This window comes from Apteryx mantelli, chromosome 13, assembly GCF_036417845.1.
Source record: "Apteryx mantelli isolate bAptMan1 chromosome 13, bAptMan1.hap1, whole genome shotgun sequence".
Taxonomy (NCBI): domain Eukaryota; kingdom Metazoa; phylum Chordata; class Aves; order Apterygiformes; family Apterygidae; genus Apteryx; species Apteryx mantelli.
The window spans coordinates 23,593,718-23,611,391 of record NC_089990.1 but is presented as its reverse complement, the minus strand read 5'-3'; the positions used below and the strand labels follow the sequence as shown (position 1 = coordinate 23,611,391).

The 17,674-nt window shown below is 44.8% G+C and overlaps 1 protein-coding gene and 1 long non-coding RNA gene across 3 annotated transcripts in view; one reads left to right on the top strand and one right to left on the bottom strand.

Moving 5' to 3' along the window:
• The window catches only part of LOC106489851 (uncharacterized), a 310,540-nt gene that overhangs the window by 131,597 nt on the left and 161,269 nt on the right, over nucleotides 1-17,674 (bottom strand). The gene's annotated exons all lie outside the window — the stretch shown is intronic.
• Nucleotides 1-17,674, top strand: part of LOC106489849 (vascular endothelial growth factor receptor kdr-like) — a 147,194-nt gene that overhangs the window by 72,733 nt on the left and 56,787 nt on the right. For both annotated transcript variants that reach the window (XM_067304380.1, XM_067304381.1), the window contains exons 10-11: nucleotides 8,318-8,468; nucleotides 11,439-11,544. In XM_067304380.1, coding sequence (XP_067160481.1) covers nucleotides 8,318-8,468; nucleotides 11,439-11,544 — 257 coding nt within the window. The remainder of the gene's footprint in view (nucleotides 1-8,317; nucleotides 8,469-11,438; nucleotides 11,545-17,674) is intronic.

The window sequence follows — 17,674 nt, the reverse complement described above, 5'->3', positions numbered from 1 at the left end:
GTTCCTGAGCAGCGCAGAGAGTATAACTGGCAGTCAGCATGCTGGCGAACCCATCACTGTCAATTTGAAGTAGGTGTAGAGGAAGTTGAAAGTTAATAGTGTTGTGAATTGTTGTCCGCAACCAAAGTATAAATAGCAGCAGGACTCTTATTCATCAGAATGCACTACATTAATTTTGCAGTGTATTTTATTCAATAATAATGGCAGCGGAAGAGGCCCCTTTAAACGGGATGAGAACGAGATAAGAAGTGAGCTGCCTAACCCCTGTGAGCCAGGAGTTTATATGCAGCATATCTCTTAACGTGCTAAAAGACCAGCCCTGCTGCCGGCTTGCTGTGGAGTCGCCCTCCCTGGGCACGTACACTGTGTGTGCAAGGCATTTCACTCCATGGTAATGAGTAAAATCTTAAGAGTTATTTCCCCCGAAGTTTGAAGGGACCATAGAATTGGAGAGTATCTACAGGGAGCTCAGGTATCCATCGTGTCAGCTCAACAGAGGCAAAAAAGAGCAAAACGGCCAAATTCTGGGTAGGGACCCATAGCAATGCCTGCTGATAATATGCAGGAACATGGCACGTGGACATGTGTGCTTGATGCCTGGCCTGGAGGAGACTGGCCACCAGGATCCCACTGCTGTTCAACAAATATCTCTTTAAGAAGTGGCTTAGCTGTGCCTCTGGTCACCCGTGCTCCCACTGCAGCTGGAATTTAATCTCGCAGGAGCACATACCTCCCTGGCAGAGTCACGTTGGCTCATTGTAGGACTCAAGTCCCCAGGAGGTAGCTGACTGCATTTTCAAAATGCTCCTTCTTTACATATTTACACATCAAACACTGTCCAAGAAACGGCGGGTTGCTGTGTTTTTGTTTTGTTTGATTAAATTCTTATTGAGAAAAGCCTCAAGAAAATAAAGTCCTGAAGAATTTGGAGGGGAGGGAGCAAGGAGAAGAGACAATCCTAGCAAACAGCTGGTGGCGGCACATCCAAGGCATCCAAAAAGGAGAAACGTGGGAGAAAAGAGTTATTCCAGGCTGGAGTACAAAGCAGTTTCAGAACAAACCATAAACAAAAAGCCCCAAATCTATTTATGGGCAAGCAGGCTGCATTTCATTCTCACCCTTGCACAAGTCATCTGCATGTAGCAGGGTTCTTGCTGAGCACTTTATGGAGCAGTCAGCATGCTCTGACCACCACGTTGTGAGTGAAGATTGTATTGAAGCCGGAGTTAATTCAAAACGATGGGATGAATAATCTCCTTCGCCACTTTGCCTTTCTGCTTTGTCCCTAAATTTCTTCCCTGTGCTGCTTTGAGGCTCTTCCAGCTTTGGGTTCCTGCTGCTCTAGTCAATTGAAACTACATTCCCTCGTACAGTCCTTGATCCCACAAGCTCTTGCGTCGTGCAAGTGCAGGATTAAGTGCTAGAAATAGCTAGTACCATAAGCAGTAGTAATTCACAGGCTCCTTATGAATTCCCTCTCTCCTGGGCAAGGACGGGAAGGAAAGGGGTGCACGGAGAATTCGCGTGGGTGCTCACACGCACTCCTTGTTCCATCAGCGTGGCGGCTGGCTATCCCTCGCTTTCCGTTCCTAGCGAGAATTAGCTCCAGAAGACGTAGCAAGGCATACGGTGCCCCGCTGTGTCATCAGCCCAGCTCTTCATACCTGGTTCTTTTGACATTGCTGGATTGTGAGGAACACGCATTTGTTTGGAGTATCAGTGCAACACAGCTGATGATTAGGTTAAAGGACTGAGCCGGCTATGAGAAGCAGGGCTACATAAAATGATCTGCCCTCACCGTGCCTGCATGATTGGAAATCCTGCCAGGTCTGGTTTTCCTTTGTGTATCATACTCATCTCCTGTGCAGCTCCTTGGAGGAGGACCCAGTCAGGAAAAGGCAAAATAGAAGAAATTATTTTCCATCTTCTGGGCCAGCCAAGCAAACCAGAAACCCCCAAATAAAACAGAGCTTGTCTCTGTCCAACCGTTGTTCCTCTGAGCTCCTCCCCAAGCCCATGGCTTTGCTTTCCTCCTGGGTACAGCTGGCACCAGATGTGGCCAGTACTCAGGGTGGGGAGGACGTTCGGTTGAGAAGAGCAAATGCAGAGATACCTCACCATATAGTGCTCCAGGCTATCCTTGACATCTCCTCCACCACACGCAGGCAGGAGAGAGGCAACCGACTTTTTCTGGGATATAGCAAGAGGAAAGGAAAACCGTGGCAGCCCAAACAGACCGCAGCGAGCCTTTCCGGCACGCTAAGTATTAGCAAGTTCGGAAGAGTTTTCTCACTGACATCATGCGATCCCTGCACACTCGCAGCTCCGCAACCCAGCCTGCCCTCAGCCTCTGGGCTCTCCCAGGAGAACCCCTAATGAAAAAGTCAGACGAGCTGTTTTCATTTTGTTAGCAGTAGCCAAAGCAATTTGAGGAAGAGGAAGGTGGGGGCCTGCCGGCGTTTGCCAGAAAAATCCGAAGCATTCAGCTCGCGTCTTTGCTGCAGCAGTCTCTGACAGCCTTTAAAACCCGAGCGGTGGGGGGAAGGCGGAAAGCGGCAGCACATGGTTTCCATGCTGTCTCTCAGCCAAGCCTGCAGGTAGATTAACTAGTGGGGTTTTTTTCTTTCGAAAAGCACGCAAAGGGGGCAGAGACAAAAATCCGAGCAAACTGCCTGCTCTGCTAGCAATTAAGCAGCTCATCGTTAAGCACTTTGCTTTTGAACTCTGCTTGGCCACAAAAAATAAGAAGGGGAGAGACAGACAGGAGGAAAGAAAACCCTTTTTTCCCAAAGGTCGGCTGCGTCAGGGATGGCCGATAGAGCTGGGAAAAGGCGGTACATGACTGAAAGAGAGACGGTCTTCTTCCTATAGAGTCTTTACTCTGTAGTGACGTATATAGGAGATGCTTAAAAGTGACAGTACAAGGCTAGAAAAAACAAAACCAAGTTGCACTGTGTTTTCAGCCACAGAAGTCCCTGTAGGGTGGGTCAAGCTCCCTGTGATTTTCCTAACATCTGTCCCTACAGCCTCAAACCGAGGGTTTCTGCTCCATGTGCTTCCACCCTCCTGGCACCCACGGCCCGTAACGGCGGGTGGCAATGGAGCGGCAGGGTGCACGTGCCCGAGGTTAGCGATCATCGGCGACCCTGAGTCTATCCTTGGCCGCGTTATGGACTCCCACGGAGGCTCTGGCCAGTCGTTTCATCCCTGCGCCTGCTTCCCCGGAGGCAGCGCAGGGACCATGCCGCGCACCCGCTGCCCACTGCACGGAATAAACCCAAAAGCAAACAGGCCGAAACAAAGGCAAACACCCAAAGCACATCAGCTGAGGTCAAACACAATGTTCTCTTCAGCCTGAAACAAAAGTTTTGTTTTCAGGTCATTTAGCTCCTCATTTTTCTTTCTTTCCTTTTAACAAAAGAAAGGAAAAAAAAACCACAAAGATCATCACTTGTAAACTGAATACAAACAAACTGGTTTGGCTTTGGGGAAAATTTCATCCTCTTTTTCCCACATCATTTGGCCAGTCCAAACTTGCGTTAATGAGTTTCCTCTCTATCTTACTGAATATTCACCTAGCCCAACTTGCAGAGCTTGCATTGCCATAAAGTCCCTCAGAGGAAAGATTTGGAAGTCCAAATTACTTTTGCTTTCGGGAAACAGAAAGGACAAATAGAAAACAAGCTGCCTCTCTGTCACTAGTTTTAATGAAGCCCCTTGTCCAAGAGAGTGCATAAGGTTGGGTCTAAATGCTTTGCTAGACCACTCTATGTTATTTTAATGATGTGCCTAATGTGAAAAGGTTTTTTGAAACCCAGCTGAGATTGTAATGGGGAAGGTGTGTAAACAGCATTTCAGCAAGAGGTCGCTGGAAGTAAAGCAAAGCTTCTCTACAAAAAACAGGGAGATGTTTTATGGCCTGTCCTCTATACTGGGGCGCTCCTTTGGGTAGCAAGTGTGCAACCCTGTCATAACATCCACGACAAATTTAGAGGCAGAAGAATCTTTTGCAAAAGGGGCAGTGTCGGACGGAGGGGTCACTGTCCCAATCATTGTACATATCATTTACTTCTAATGCCCAAAGACTAAACATTGCACTAGAAAATAAGGTGAGATTTACCTAATGCTGATAAATTTAAATTTGCAGCAAGTGGAACTGCTTCTGATTGCATTGCACAGTGCAGCAGCAGAGAAGTCTTTAGTTATTCAGGTCAGCTCTCACACCAGCAATTGCACCTCTGCAAAGCGGGTTGGGGATACAATCACATTTTAAACCTGAGAGGACGAAAACCCATTCGTTTCAATACATTTAAAGCCATGTGAACACTGCGCGTTGCAAATGCAGCCACAGACAGGAAAGCTTTTAAGGTTTGTTTGGCTTCTGCTTGAGAAAACTCAGCTTGGGGAGGGCAGTGGCCAAGGGATTGGAGGGGGAGGAAAGAAGTAAGCGGGCAGATCTCTGGGGGCAAGTGGGAAGCAAGAAACTGGATAGTGAGGGATGCTGAGGGCAGGAATGAGGTGTATTTAGAGGTCTCTCCTTGCATTTCAGCACTAGCGCAGCAGAGAGGGCTGCCGGCTGGGGGCAAGGCTCTAAGGGGGAGGTGTTTGGTGAGCGCGAGGTTAGGATAGCTGAGGGTGCTCTGGGTCACGTTCTCAGCCCAGTCGCAGAGCTTCAAGGAGAAAGGAGGACTTTGCGCTGCCCCTGCTCAAGGAGGGAAGGTGCACTGCAGGGCTTTGTCTTGTTTACTCAGCTTTCGTGAGTGCCATCAGTCCAATGCCTGCTAAAGCTCCCAATTCTCAACAGCTTATTTTTTCCATGCTTAAAAAACAGCAATACGCATGCAAATGTACATGTGTTGATGAAATCCGTATTTGAGATGCATAATTTAAGGTGCAACCAGAAATATACTTGGATTGTGGCAGTGGTTGCAAATGGATTCGCACCCCAGGCCTTCCCTCCCTCGGGCAGATGAGCAAAGGTACACAGAGTTCCTGCATAATCCACTGCACTGCTTGGTAAGCAAACGTGAAAGAGAAAGCAAAGCAGTGTTTGGAAGAGGGAGAGGGTTATCTGAGAAATACACTGCTTGGTGTACATTAGATAATCACTGGCTTTAGGGAAAAACTCCCCATCATGCTAACACGGAGAGCCTTTCTGCAGGCAAGATGGCTGCAGATGCCAGCACACAGCTTATGTTATCTGCTTATGGTCTGAGTAAGTCTAAAAGGCCAGTACCCACCACTGAAGAAACCAGTTCACTTGGTAGGTCCTGGTGTTTCCACCACTGATAGAGGCAACTTCTGTAAATAGGATCTGGCCCAGCAGAGCAAAGTGACTGGAAATGCTTTGGTTGTCCTCAGTGGGCACTCTAAGAGGTAAAAGAGCCAGGAAAGCGTGCAGAGCTTCTGAACGTTTTCAGTCCAAGAAATATCCCCTAGTGGTTCCAGTCCTCCCCTAACACTTCAAGGGTCCAGCAATTCAGCTCAAAAATCAAAATCTCACTGCAAAACAGCACACCCAAGATCAGGTTGGCCTAACTCAGGCTTGAAACTTGCCTCGTGTGAGACATCAGAGTATCCCACACTCCACATCACAAACCTGAGGCACACTGAGCCAATGCTGATGTCCCTAAAAACACAAAGAAGGGGCTTTAAAGATTTCAAAACCATAGTAGAAGTCATCTGCAGAATGACACCTACCACCATTACACATTTTGCAGTGAAAGAAAGAGAGAGAGGTATAAAAACTGCCCCAGTTTCTGAGCACCGTGCCCATAATTAGCTACTACCCCACACTCATTGTGTTATGAGGCACTGTGAAAGAAATGCTGGGGCGGCATTTTTAGCCAACCCCTCAAGTTTTAAGAAAATAATTGTTTAAGCCTCATAAATAATTATTATTTCATTGAATGAATCATTTTGACTCATTTTAGGTTTCAAGTAATATTTAATAGTGCCTTGCAGTAAAGTCACTGTGGAATTAGGAATTCATTTGTCACTCATGTATGTTCTTATTTTAATTAGATCAAGTTAAAAATATTATTTCTTTTTTAGAAAGATAATTTAAGTGACAGTCAATATGTTCATCATTTCACCAAGAGTGTAAAAAATTCTTCTAATATTCAAAGATAACAACCAAACCTTTCCCCTCATATTCTTTCACGCAAACACACATACACAAACAAACAGAATCACAGAATCACAGAATCACTGAGGTTGGAAGGGACCTCTGGAGATCATCTAGTCCAACCCCCCTGCATACTATCTCTCTCCCTAAGCGAGTAAAGCTTTGTTCTTACAACCCAGAAAACATAACACTTGAGTAACTTTTCACACTGAACTTCACGCCTCTTCTTCTGGGTGAAAATCATGCTCTTGAGTTCAGTCCGGACATGTTGAACAAAGGATTTGAGACTGAAAGGAAAAATGTCTGAGATGATGAAAAACGTGCTTCTACCTCTGTGGAGTTTTTTAGAATGATTTTTATAATCAGGAATAGTTTAGTGATGAAAAATGAGATGCTAGTTACAAGGAAGTTCAACATTAGTCCCAATAATTTGTCCTGTGAATTGCCCATACACGCATAAATCTCAAAGCCCTTGGTCAGCGGGACATTTTGGGACCCAGCAGCGACATGGTGCAGATGAAGATGTGAGTAGCAGGGTCCCCAGGCACAGTCTGCCGTGGCTGCCCTGTCTGCTGCCTTCTTGATCTCCTCCTTCACCAAAGATAACCCTTCTCCTGGTCTGAAAGGACGAAGGAGTGAGAAGTGTATTTTTGGAGACAGATAGAACTTCATCTGCAAGCAGAAGGGGAACAAAACGTAACCAGAGGGGATCGAAAAAGCAAAATGGAGCACAACAGTGCTGTCCATCTTAAAACCAAGCAAGGCCAGCCATTTGGATTTTTTAAGTGAAACACTAATTAGGACCTAATGTAGACTCTTTAAAGCAGCTGATGTTGTACTATAGCATGGGAATTAGGGTATGGCTGAACCAATTACACTCAATACTCCTTCTTTCATCTGGTGAAGAAGGGAAGGCTGATATATTTTCAGGCAATGGTGAGGTCAGAAGATCATTCAAACTCTGACCTGGCAACCATGAGAAATGGAAAGTGAGGATCCCACCGAGACATGGGATCAGACTGGTCAGTTCTCTCGTAAGAGTAGAGGGCTGGAGGGGAAAAAAAAAGGCGGGGAGCAAAAGGGCTCAAGATTGATGAGGTGGGCAGTAGCTCATATTTACATATCTGGGGCCTCCTTGACAGGAGAAAAAATAAGTTAACCCGAAAAATAGAAATCTAATCTACATTCACTTCCCAACTTGTCAAAAGCCCTCAGCGTAAAGCAGCCGCGCTCGGCTGCACGGAGGTGTTCCACAGAGGGACCCCGACCAATAAATCTGTGTGATTTCCTGTTATGAGAAGCAGACAAAGAGATATGGCCAGGGATGGACAGAGCTGTCTGCATAAGGGAAGAGCCTGCGCTTTCACCCCAAACTCAAACCCACCCTCTCCGAGGTTAGGAAAAGTTCAGTTCACTTTGGGGATTTTTTAGCCTTATTTCTCATTTTCACGTGTTCCCGTGGGAGCTGGAAGTAGATGGGACAAAGCATTTCTTTCCTGCTGGCAACGAGCAGCACTGAAAGTGTCGCACAAAAGTTTGTTCTTGTGAGACTTCCAGTCCAAGGGTGTGATCTTGCAGCCCCTCCAGATGTGAATAAGGCAGCGACATTTTTAATGGTTTCACTCTTGGGAGTGGTTTCATTTCTTGGCATTATTCTGCAAGTGTTTCCTCCTCACCACTTCTTCCCTGCATTCTGCTCCCCTCCATCCAGTGCACGTTACGCAGAAATGGAAAAGGTAAGCAACGTTTCCCAATGAAAAAGACTTTTTTTGCAGAGACCCTTGGGAGAACGTGCACAATGGTAACGATATTGCAGAGCACCAGCTGTTTGATAAGATTCCTCTCGGGCGGTGACATCAGAAGTCGAATGCTATTTTGTCGATAGTACCTACACTAACAGCCTGATCCTGCAGTCCCAAATCAATAGAAGTCTCACTGCATACATTTTCTAGACGTGTAGAAGGTGCACGACATTTGAAAGCAATGAGGATGAATGTGGTAGGGTTTCAGCGTATTTGCTGAAACACTAAAACCACGGCCCATGTTCCTGCGAAGGAAGAGTTTCAGCATTGCTGGTAATTGCTCTACAACTTCAGCAACCTCACTGTATCATCACTGTTAGTTTCAAGACCTTTGATGGAACAATAACACTAGCATGGATATAAGCTCCTTTTTTTTCTTTTTCTTTAGAAAGACCCAAAATCTATGAAAAGGAGACAGATTTTGATAAGATTGAGTGGGTGGAATTAAGAAGCAAACACAAAATCCAGTGCACCGTAAGTGGGAATCCTGACCCAAAGATCGAGTGGCAGTGGCAGCCCTGCAGCCTCACGGAAACAGTGTAAGTGGACATTCAGGCAGCTCTCACCTAAGGGTGAACGTGCTGTGATTTGATCTGGTAGTTTCATGACAATTTTTCTTTCCAGTGTGTCTTATTTATCTGTATTAAAAATCACTAGCAGTGATTCCCCACCTAAAGATCACAAGGGGGTTGTGAACCCAATAGATATCTAGTTGTCTATGATCCTTTTTGGAGTTGCAAGCACCTTTTATAAGATCAGAATTGTATCAAATAAGTTTAAAGTGACTGAAGATCAGACTTGAATTTTCTTTAACTTGACCAGCAAGGTACCTCAGACTTACTAAGATTTTTTCTTACACCTCTTGGGTGCAGCCTATGATGTTGATGAAGAAAAAAAAGATAGGTGTGAGAGACCAGCGAAGGGCAGATCTCAGGGAAGAGCACTCTGTTTTTTGTGTAGAGGTAACATACGTTTTTCCCCCTGTAAGGGCTAGTGTCAGACAAACCTGCTGAAGGCTTGTGTTTGTTTAGTTGCCATCCTGACTTCGTGCCACTTCCTAAGGGCTGTCTTCACTGGTGCACACTGAGCATCTGGCTCTCATCACAGCCTCTGCTTTGCTGGCAGAGGTAACCAAGCCTTCACGCCTTACTGAGAGCCCTTCTTTGCTAAAAGTCTGGAGGCAGCATGAGGTGTGAAGACACAGAAGCAAGTCACTGGGTCTAAATTGTCAGATAGGAACTTGGCAAGTTAAAACATAAGATGCCTCATGTGGTTTGCCTTATACAAACACTTTTGTTGTTCCTGCTGCTATATGAGCAGAGTGGTCTGTGGGGAGAGGTCTTGGCTCAGGCCTGAATGGGTTTGCTTCCCCTGGTAGCCCTGGGGGACATACAGGAGCCGTGTGTAACAGCTCTGACAATACTTTAACTCTTCCCTGCAATGAGAAGGCTGAAATCAGCTTTCTCTCCTTAAAAAAATCAAGGCAGATCTGGGAAGCATGAGAGAAATTTTGCTGGATTGTTCCTTATTTTCTCACAGTTTCAATGCTTTTCCAAATACTGTGAATGGCAGGCCATGAGACTGAGACAAGCCACAAAGAGAAGCTCCTGTCCCAGGTTCCCTGCTGCAGCCGTCACAGCAGTGTTGGGTGATCTTGGCTCAGATCAGGTCTCAGAAGTGACTGTATGTCCTTCCATGAGGGAAGTAGCCCATTACTTGGTTTAGCATTTGGCCAGGAGTTGTATGTTTAGGTAGGGCTGTTGGCATTGCAGGTCAGCAGAAGGTACACAAGCTGCTGCTTTGAAGGTGTCCGGCAAGAGCAGAATGGAAATACCATAAGGAAACAGATTATACATTCTGTAGGAAAGCCCCAGAGAGGACCTGAAACCTTTTCCAGACTTTTCTCTCCCGGGAGAGAAGGCTGAATTAAGCCAGATTTGAACCAGTGACCTGGTGGCAAAAGACCTCGTATAACCTTTGTTCCAGCTCCCTGACTCTGATGCTATCAATTTAAATACAATTGCAGAGTGGCGTCTACCTCTTCTGGCCTCCGGGGCAGCCTTATCTTTCTGCAGCAGAAGCTGTAGGAGGATTCCTGTGGGAAATGACACAGACCCCATTTCCTTCTGTTGTCTCACTTCCTCTCTCTCCCTCTCTCTCTCCCCCTTCCTCACTGGTGCACTTCGAATCCCAAAACACTATCATTGTTCCTTAGAGCTGTGATGTGATTTGCTTCCTTTGAGTTTTTTCCCTTCATCCTTAAGACAGAATTGTGCCTTGCAGGAAGTCGCCTAAGACATCTTCTAATTAGGCTGTTTTGAGAGCTATAAACCCTCCCTTGACCCAGGGTGGTAACCATGTGTCTTCTGAGGACTTGGCAAAGGCACAGCTGTCTTATGGATTAGTTGTCTGCAGCATTGGCCCTTGGGCATCACCTATGGAAATCCATATTCATTTTACCTCCTATAATCCTTACAAGGATAGCAGGCTCTGAGGCTGTGGGACTGGCCGTGGGAAGTGCGGCGCCTCTGCAGAGGCAGAGGAGGGAACACAGACGCTTATTCCTGTCGTGCACTGGGATGACTTGTGCAATTGCAGCTAGTTGTGGGACTGAACTGACTTCACTAACCTGCCATCATGGATTCACAGTTTGTAGTACCCAGGCATCCTGGATTGGAGCTTAAGTAGCAATTATGGAATTGTTAAAAAGTTTAAAATTGGAAAGGCTTCCTTGAGCTGCACAGCCAGCAGTGCCCTCAGCCAGCATGCCTGCAGCCTTTGTGCTCCTAAGCATGGGAACGCCTGTGTCTCTGCTCATTTGTACAAAGAGCTGTAGTTAAAGCGGATAGAAAAACCTCTTGCCTTGGATGGTGCAAATATGCCTCCCGGCATGACGTGTGCTACATTCACTACTCTTGCCCATAATTCAAAAATGAAGATTGCTAACTGACAAAGATCTGGTTCTCTTTCAATGAGTACGCAATATCAGTGGAGCCTTCTGCTATTGTTATCCCAATATTCATCTGTTCTGCTTCCTCAGCCCGCACTTCATGACGCTACACAGTCACAGTCAGCAGCATTCACCTCCCCACACTGTGTCGAATGACTGACATTTTGAATTTTGAAATGCATTGCAAGTGCTCAAAGCCCTTAAAAGCTATAGCTGCAGTGAGCTGGGGTGTTACTCCTATTAGCCAGATTAAACTCACATGAATTGATTTAGGTGTCCAGGATTTTCTATTTTCAGTCTTTAGAAAGTTTGGGATGTGTTCTTGCTGGTCAAATTGTGACCTTTGTCCTGTCGAGGTGGGTCCTAAATGAAATGCTTTGAAATGTTGTGAAGGAATATCGCAGTTGCACCAGAAGGTAACAATCTCTATCAGCAAAAGCTTTTTAGGAGTTTTTAAGACCTAAGACTATTGCTTAAGAATGACACCTTTAATAATGGTTCCTTGGGTTATCCACAATGAGTCAGGTTTTGAACACCACCTTTGCTTTTGCACCTCCAGATGCAACCCCCGTGGGCAAAGAATCGTGGTTGAGGAGAACATGTATATAGGCAACAAGATCAGGAGCATTGAAAACATAACCATGAAGCATGGGGATAAAAGAAAGGTATGTGTCTGGTGGAAGTCTGAGCACTGATGTCATGGAATAGCAGTGGGTTTTACGGACGGGACGCTGCGCTCTCACAGACAGCTCTCCCCGCGGTTCCCAAGCTGCTGCTGGTTCTTAGCATGCTTTAAATTCCACAGCCCTGGGATCATTTTCAGATCTCCACTGTTTATAAATGCCGGGATTCTGGCAATGATGTCACTTACCCTGTTTAAAGCCCTCCAAAGACTTTTGGGTCAAAAACTTCTCTGTCTCACTCAGTCTTGAGAAAGTGTAAGACTGGTTCAGTGCAAGAGGGGTCTTGTGAAGCACACACAACTGATAAGGACTCTACGTTCATCAAATTGCTTAGCACTTAGAGAGCGCTTTGTACTGCCCAAAGAGACCCACAAGACCCTGCCTACTCTCCCAGTAGTAGGAGTTAAACAGCTGTGTTATTTAAGGGGGCCTACCATGGCCAGAGGTAGTTGGCCTGATTTTCGGAGTGTTTTGGGTGCCTGCAGTACCTGCCTGTTTTGGCTGGAGTTGGAGATATTTCCTTATCCATTTGGGGTGCCAACCATGTTACCAAGCAGGGGAAGGTGGGAGGACCTCCTTCCTTCTACATTTCCCTGCCTGCTTCCCTGTCCAAACAGATAGTGTTGGGAGCAGGCTTCCTGCGTGAACTGCAAAGATCCCAGCCAGGAATTATCTGTTAAAAAGCCTCCTGGGTACCTGTGGTGATACTGACTGATACTGTTAACACACATCCATGCGAATCCTTGAGAAATCGCTGCAGCTGTTCTGCTCTAGATTCACAGACTTCTGGCTATGCCTTGCAGAAGATGCCGCAGTCTGGCTCAGACAGTTGTTTTACCCCTGTTGGACTTGCAGAGGTTTGTGGCTCTAAAAGCAGTTCTGCGGTTACACGTTTCCAGGTGGATGCCTCAGATAGTTAAGTTCCTAAACCTGCAAGGTGCTGAATGTTGCAGTCTGTATCCTGGCGTACTTTAAGCACATGATAAAATTCTTGGGCTACTCGCATGCTTAAAGTTAAGCACAAAGTTAAAGTGCTTTTCTGGATCAGGTCCAGACTAAATCAGCATCTGGAAGGATCAGTGCCTTAGCCATCTGCTCTTTCTCATGGAGACTTTCCAGCTCTAAACATAATCTAAAACAGAGCTCTGAAAACATGGAGGTTGGGCTGGGAAGGAGAAAATCACTGTTCGCTTTCCATTCCTGAGTTTTCCCCTTGCTGGAAGATATTTATAAATTGGATTCATTTAGATAGCATAGTGTCCCATAAGCTCTGTCTTTAACAGATTCTCTCAGAATTTTAGATCTTAGGTAAAAAGCAACCACCTACAAAGCTTCAACTACTTGTAAAAAATGGACACCAGTGACTTGTACTCACAAAGGTTCTTTTCTAAGACTTTCTGGTTGCTTCGTGGACTGAAAAGAGTTTTGTGTCTTTCATAACTATTGTTTCTCTCCATATATAGAGTCTGTCTATATATATGATCATGTGTCCAAGAGCTTAATTTATGTCTGATGATCAGTTTTAAAGTTACATTAGTCCCCATATGAAAGAGAAGGGTTTCACAATTGCTGTGGCTCAAAAAAATTCCATTTCGATAGTCTTTGGCTGCTGAATTGTCCCTCAGGCTGGGATAGTGAGATGCTTCTACAACAGAAAAACACTTCTACAACAGAAGAGCATTAAAAACAACATTTTTTGTTGTTTTATGCATACGTATGCCCCTCCCATTTCTTTTCTCACCAACTTTGCTGAGGCAAATATACAAGTGGGTGAAATTTTAGTCTGTTCGTGGAGTTAAGAGATGGGATTTGTCTGCAGTCTCTGTGAATGTGGTGTTTAGGAGTGCCTTGGAGCTCCTGGATCCAGTGGGGCACTCCAAACGCATCCTGCCTCCATGTTGGTGCATGATTAGGGACTTTGCAGCATTCCTCTATCCCTTATTTTCCCTGGAAAGAAAAGCCAGGTGCAGCTATCAGAGGAGGCTCCACTCCCATGGGGGACCCCACAGCACATACCCGCAGGTCAGTGTAGGCATCAGCCACATGCCTGTTTCCTGCCTGTGAAGTGTGGTGGACGGGAGTGCTGGCACAAGGGAGGCATTGCCGGGGGAGATGCTCGACAGAAATGGGGGCCATGAGAAACCTCAACCAGATGCGTTCACCTAAAGATGACTCCTCTCTTTCTCCAAGAGCTTTGCCGCTGCTCGCACCTTGAGTTCCCCTGTGGCTGCTCTTTGCTCAGCCCTGCAGCAGCCGTCTCTGCTCTCTGCCCTTTCTCTAGACTCCAGGCATCCTGAAATGTTCTTTTTTTAGACATGTTCAAAAGCTCAGCCCACACCCCTTTAACTGAAGCTTCCATGTATTTCATTATTAAAGTTCCTTAAAACACAAGTTGCATAATTGTATAATTTATAGTACATTCATTATTTTCATCTCCTCTTGATCCACTGGTTGCAAACACATTCTGAGGTGTTTCCTAATAATTTTTATGTCCTGAACAAGATTTATTCAAATTAATAAAACTAGATTTTTTGAATCTCAGATTTCAGCACTTTGTCTCCCTGTTTACATTAGCAGACAATTCCTCTCCTTCCCCCCTTCAGAAGTTCAAGGCTATCTGTGTTGAGTTAAGCAGAGTCTTTAGATAATAGAATATAATTGAAAAAAGACACCGATGAAATCTCATAGCCTTCAGACTTTTCCTTGTTTTTTATCAGTCGTTATTCCCACCAGAAATGAAATAGACAGGAAACAGCCCAATCCATTCCCACCATGTCCTAGCAAGTAATTCATCTGCATTGACCAGCCAGATGAAATAATAAAGATGTTGGAGTCTGAGCTAGCGTGGCTTTTATTGACTGTGTTATGAAGCTGGGATTAGCCAAGATTGGTTATTTTTCCTGTGTGATTTGAGCCTGTCCGATGATAGCTGGAGTCTCAGAGCAGAAGGTGGAATTTACCTAGTCTCAAAGATTTCATCAGGTTTCTCAGTGTCCCTGCAGTTCACTCTCAAAGACTTGTAGCAATAAATGTTCTTCAGTGACATTTTTAAAAAATGCATTAACTTTTTAGAGCTGCTAAGAACACAGGAACAGAAATTCCCAGATCCAGAATTCTGCTTAAAAGCAAGCTCACAGAGGCAGCAAGCAAGGATTTTTCCATCAGACCAGTGATGCTGTCTCACACTGAGATCTTGTGATGTCTGTTTGACAGAAGTGGCATGTAAAATTGAGGTCTCTTGTCATCTTTGTCATAATGATAATGATTATTCCATTATTATTCCACAGATAGGGAGGTGAATTTCACCCCTTCCTGTCTTCCCACAGACTGAGTTTCATTCCTAAGGAAAAGCATGTGGCTGTCATTAACATTATAACGTCATATCATTAACGTTATAAGCTCAAAGAAGTCTTGGTCAAATACTGGTTGAGGCAATTACATTGTGCCGGCTTAATTTTTCCCTGTGGTTTTGAGTCAATGCTGAAGTTTTCACTTTGTGATTTAAACCACTATGTAGCTACCTCTGAAAACTGCTTTTTAATACCAGGTGAAACACCTTTGATTGCATGAATTGCCTGAATTTCCTCTTCAGGTTGCAAGGAGCTAAGTTGCTATTTTAGTTTCTTCCTCTTAGTAAACTGAACATACTGATCTGAGCTTGGAAGAACAGGTCTTAGTAGAAAAGAACAGCAAGATCCATACATAATTCAGTCCTTCTTGGGAGTTTCTTTTCATCTCTCTTTTCTCTCTCACATGTGTATATGAGAGAGATGGCCCTGCCACATGGATGATTGGACATGTTTTTGTAATGAAACTCATGCATTTATTTAGCCTGTGAAATTCATAAGCAGTCAAGAAAGCCCACCTGAAAATGCCAGGTTTAAATGTCCTGGAGGAACTAAGGGACTACACATCATGGTGGGATGGGTTCAGTAAGAAGCACGTGAACAACTCAGTAGGGCTGTTTAAATCTGTCTCCTTGTGTGGGTGCCTGTTTCAGAGAGCTCCCACAAACCTTGGCACACTGGTCTCTGGCAGGGGAAGGTGAACTGTCATGTAGCTGGTTTTTTGGACAAGGCACTCACTTTCTGGGAGACAAGCCCAGATGTTTCAGGCTCTTCCCAAGCACAGGGACACATGGGCTGCATTGTCCTTGGCAAGTCTTCTTGAGAGAGCCTGGCTAGCAGCAAGGACGTAAGAAAGAGCCCCCTGTCTCTCCTGCCCACTTTAATTTATTAGCTGTAATCAGTGGGTGTGAGGAAGAAGCATGGGGGTGGTCGTTGCTCATGAACAGTCAACACCTACCTGTCTGCCCTAGGGCCAGTGATCAGTCCACCCCCATGAGAAATGTGCATCAATCCCTCCAGAGGCCCTTCAGACCTCCAGTTTTCTGCAATTTTCTGCTCCATTCAGCACCTTTCCTAAGGGGATGATCACACAGTATGACCATCAGCTCTGCTATACTTCTGTGAGGAAGGTAATGATTATCCTCATTTTACAGGGAGAAAAACTGAGGTATAAAAAGTCACTGCCAGAAATGAGAGCAAACCCCAGAAGTTCCCAGTCAGCTCAGATTTCTTCTCTTATCCCTTGTCCTCAGTCCATCCTTTAGCATGCTTTAAATGGATGAACTAAGATCATAGATAGGAATTGTCAGGCTATAAAAATAAGTGTTATTCTGTGCCATTCAAATAGATGGATTGGAAGCTAGCTGAATATTTTCTTTGCGGGGTCTCTGGTGAAGTTCCTATTAATTTCATCTCTCTCTAGCCACCTCCACCCCAGCTCTGCCAGAGTTAGATAGCTGAGAAGTTTTCCACCCACTTTTTCTACTCCTCATCCTCGCCCACATGCAGCTAACGAAGTGAAAGAGAGAAGAATTGTTAACTAAAGCCATTGGAGGGTGGGATTAGAAAGGAAAGAGAAAGCAGGGAATAATAAGATATATTAATTCATGCTGGCTCCAGCTTGAAAAAAGGCCTTGCTGCTCTGTCCTTACCATGAGATGTCTAAAAACACTCATGGTATATGGCTGTGGAATGTTATTTGGCTGCTTCTAAAACAGCTTGTTTTATCAGTTAGAAACATTTCAGTGCAAGACATATGGACTTTATTGAACTGTTCCATTATGGCTTTTCCCAGCAGCAATGTCTATTTACTTGCTATAGCTGTTCTTCAGAAATTGGTCGTTTTCTTTTCTTATTGAATTTTAAACTTCATTTATTCTTTTGTAATAATTATTTATTAGCTAGTAATCCCTTCCTCAGGCTGGCAGTATTGGGTGGCCTTCAGGTTAAGCATAGGAAATGGAGCCCTTCACCTCCAAATTCAACACAGGCAATCAGAACTGGTTATCAACCAAAGGGTATTTGGTGCTTGGCATGCAGTGAGCTTGCAGGATCTCAGGCCAGCTCCCACTAGGAAGATGTCTAGACATTGCATGCCAATAATCTGTTATTAATTATCATTGGTTTCAGCACTGTCTGCACAGAAGCAAAGGACTGAAGAGCCACAAAGTTTGTGCTACAACTTGTGGCTGGAGAACACTGTCAAGGGTTAATGTGTCATTTAGTTTGAACTGCTCTTGACTGGGATATTGGGTGGAAGGTCAAATAAAAAAGTGCAAAATTCCAGGCCGTCAGTAGTTCCTGAACAGTAATTTTGCTGAAGTGATACAATGTTTCAAGGTAATTGCAGATTTTGCATTAGCATCTTTGTTTAGGCTTAGCAGAAAGCATTGTGTTCTGTCTGGGAACAGTTTTCTGAGTAGAAGGGATGAAATACAGCTTTGAAGTCAGCCCTGCTTTGAGTAAGAGGTTGGGCAGGAGACCTACAGAGATCCCGTTCAGTTAAAGTCGTTCTACGATTGTATGAGCCTGGATAAACTTTTCTATCCTGGCTCAGTTTCCAGGAATAGAAAATGCTATGGCGGTTGCATGCACAAAGCACAGAAAGTAAATTATCCCCTCAGAATATGCTTCAATAATTTTTTTCTACTCTACAGTAAAGGTCCCCAAATGCTGCGACTATGCCGTTCTATTGAAAGAGAATTCTGATAACAGCTTTCAATTTAATAAAGGGAAAAAATTCCTATGTTTGGTTGCTCGAATTC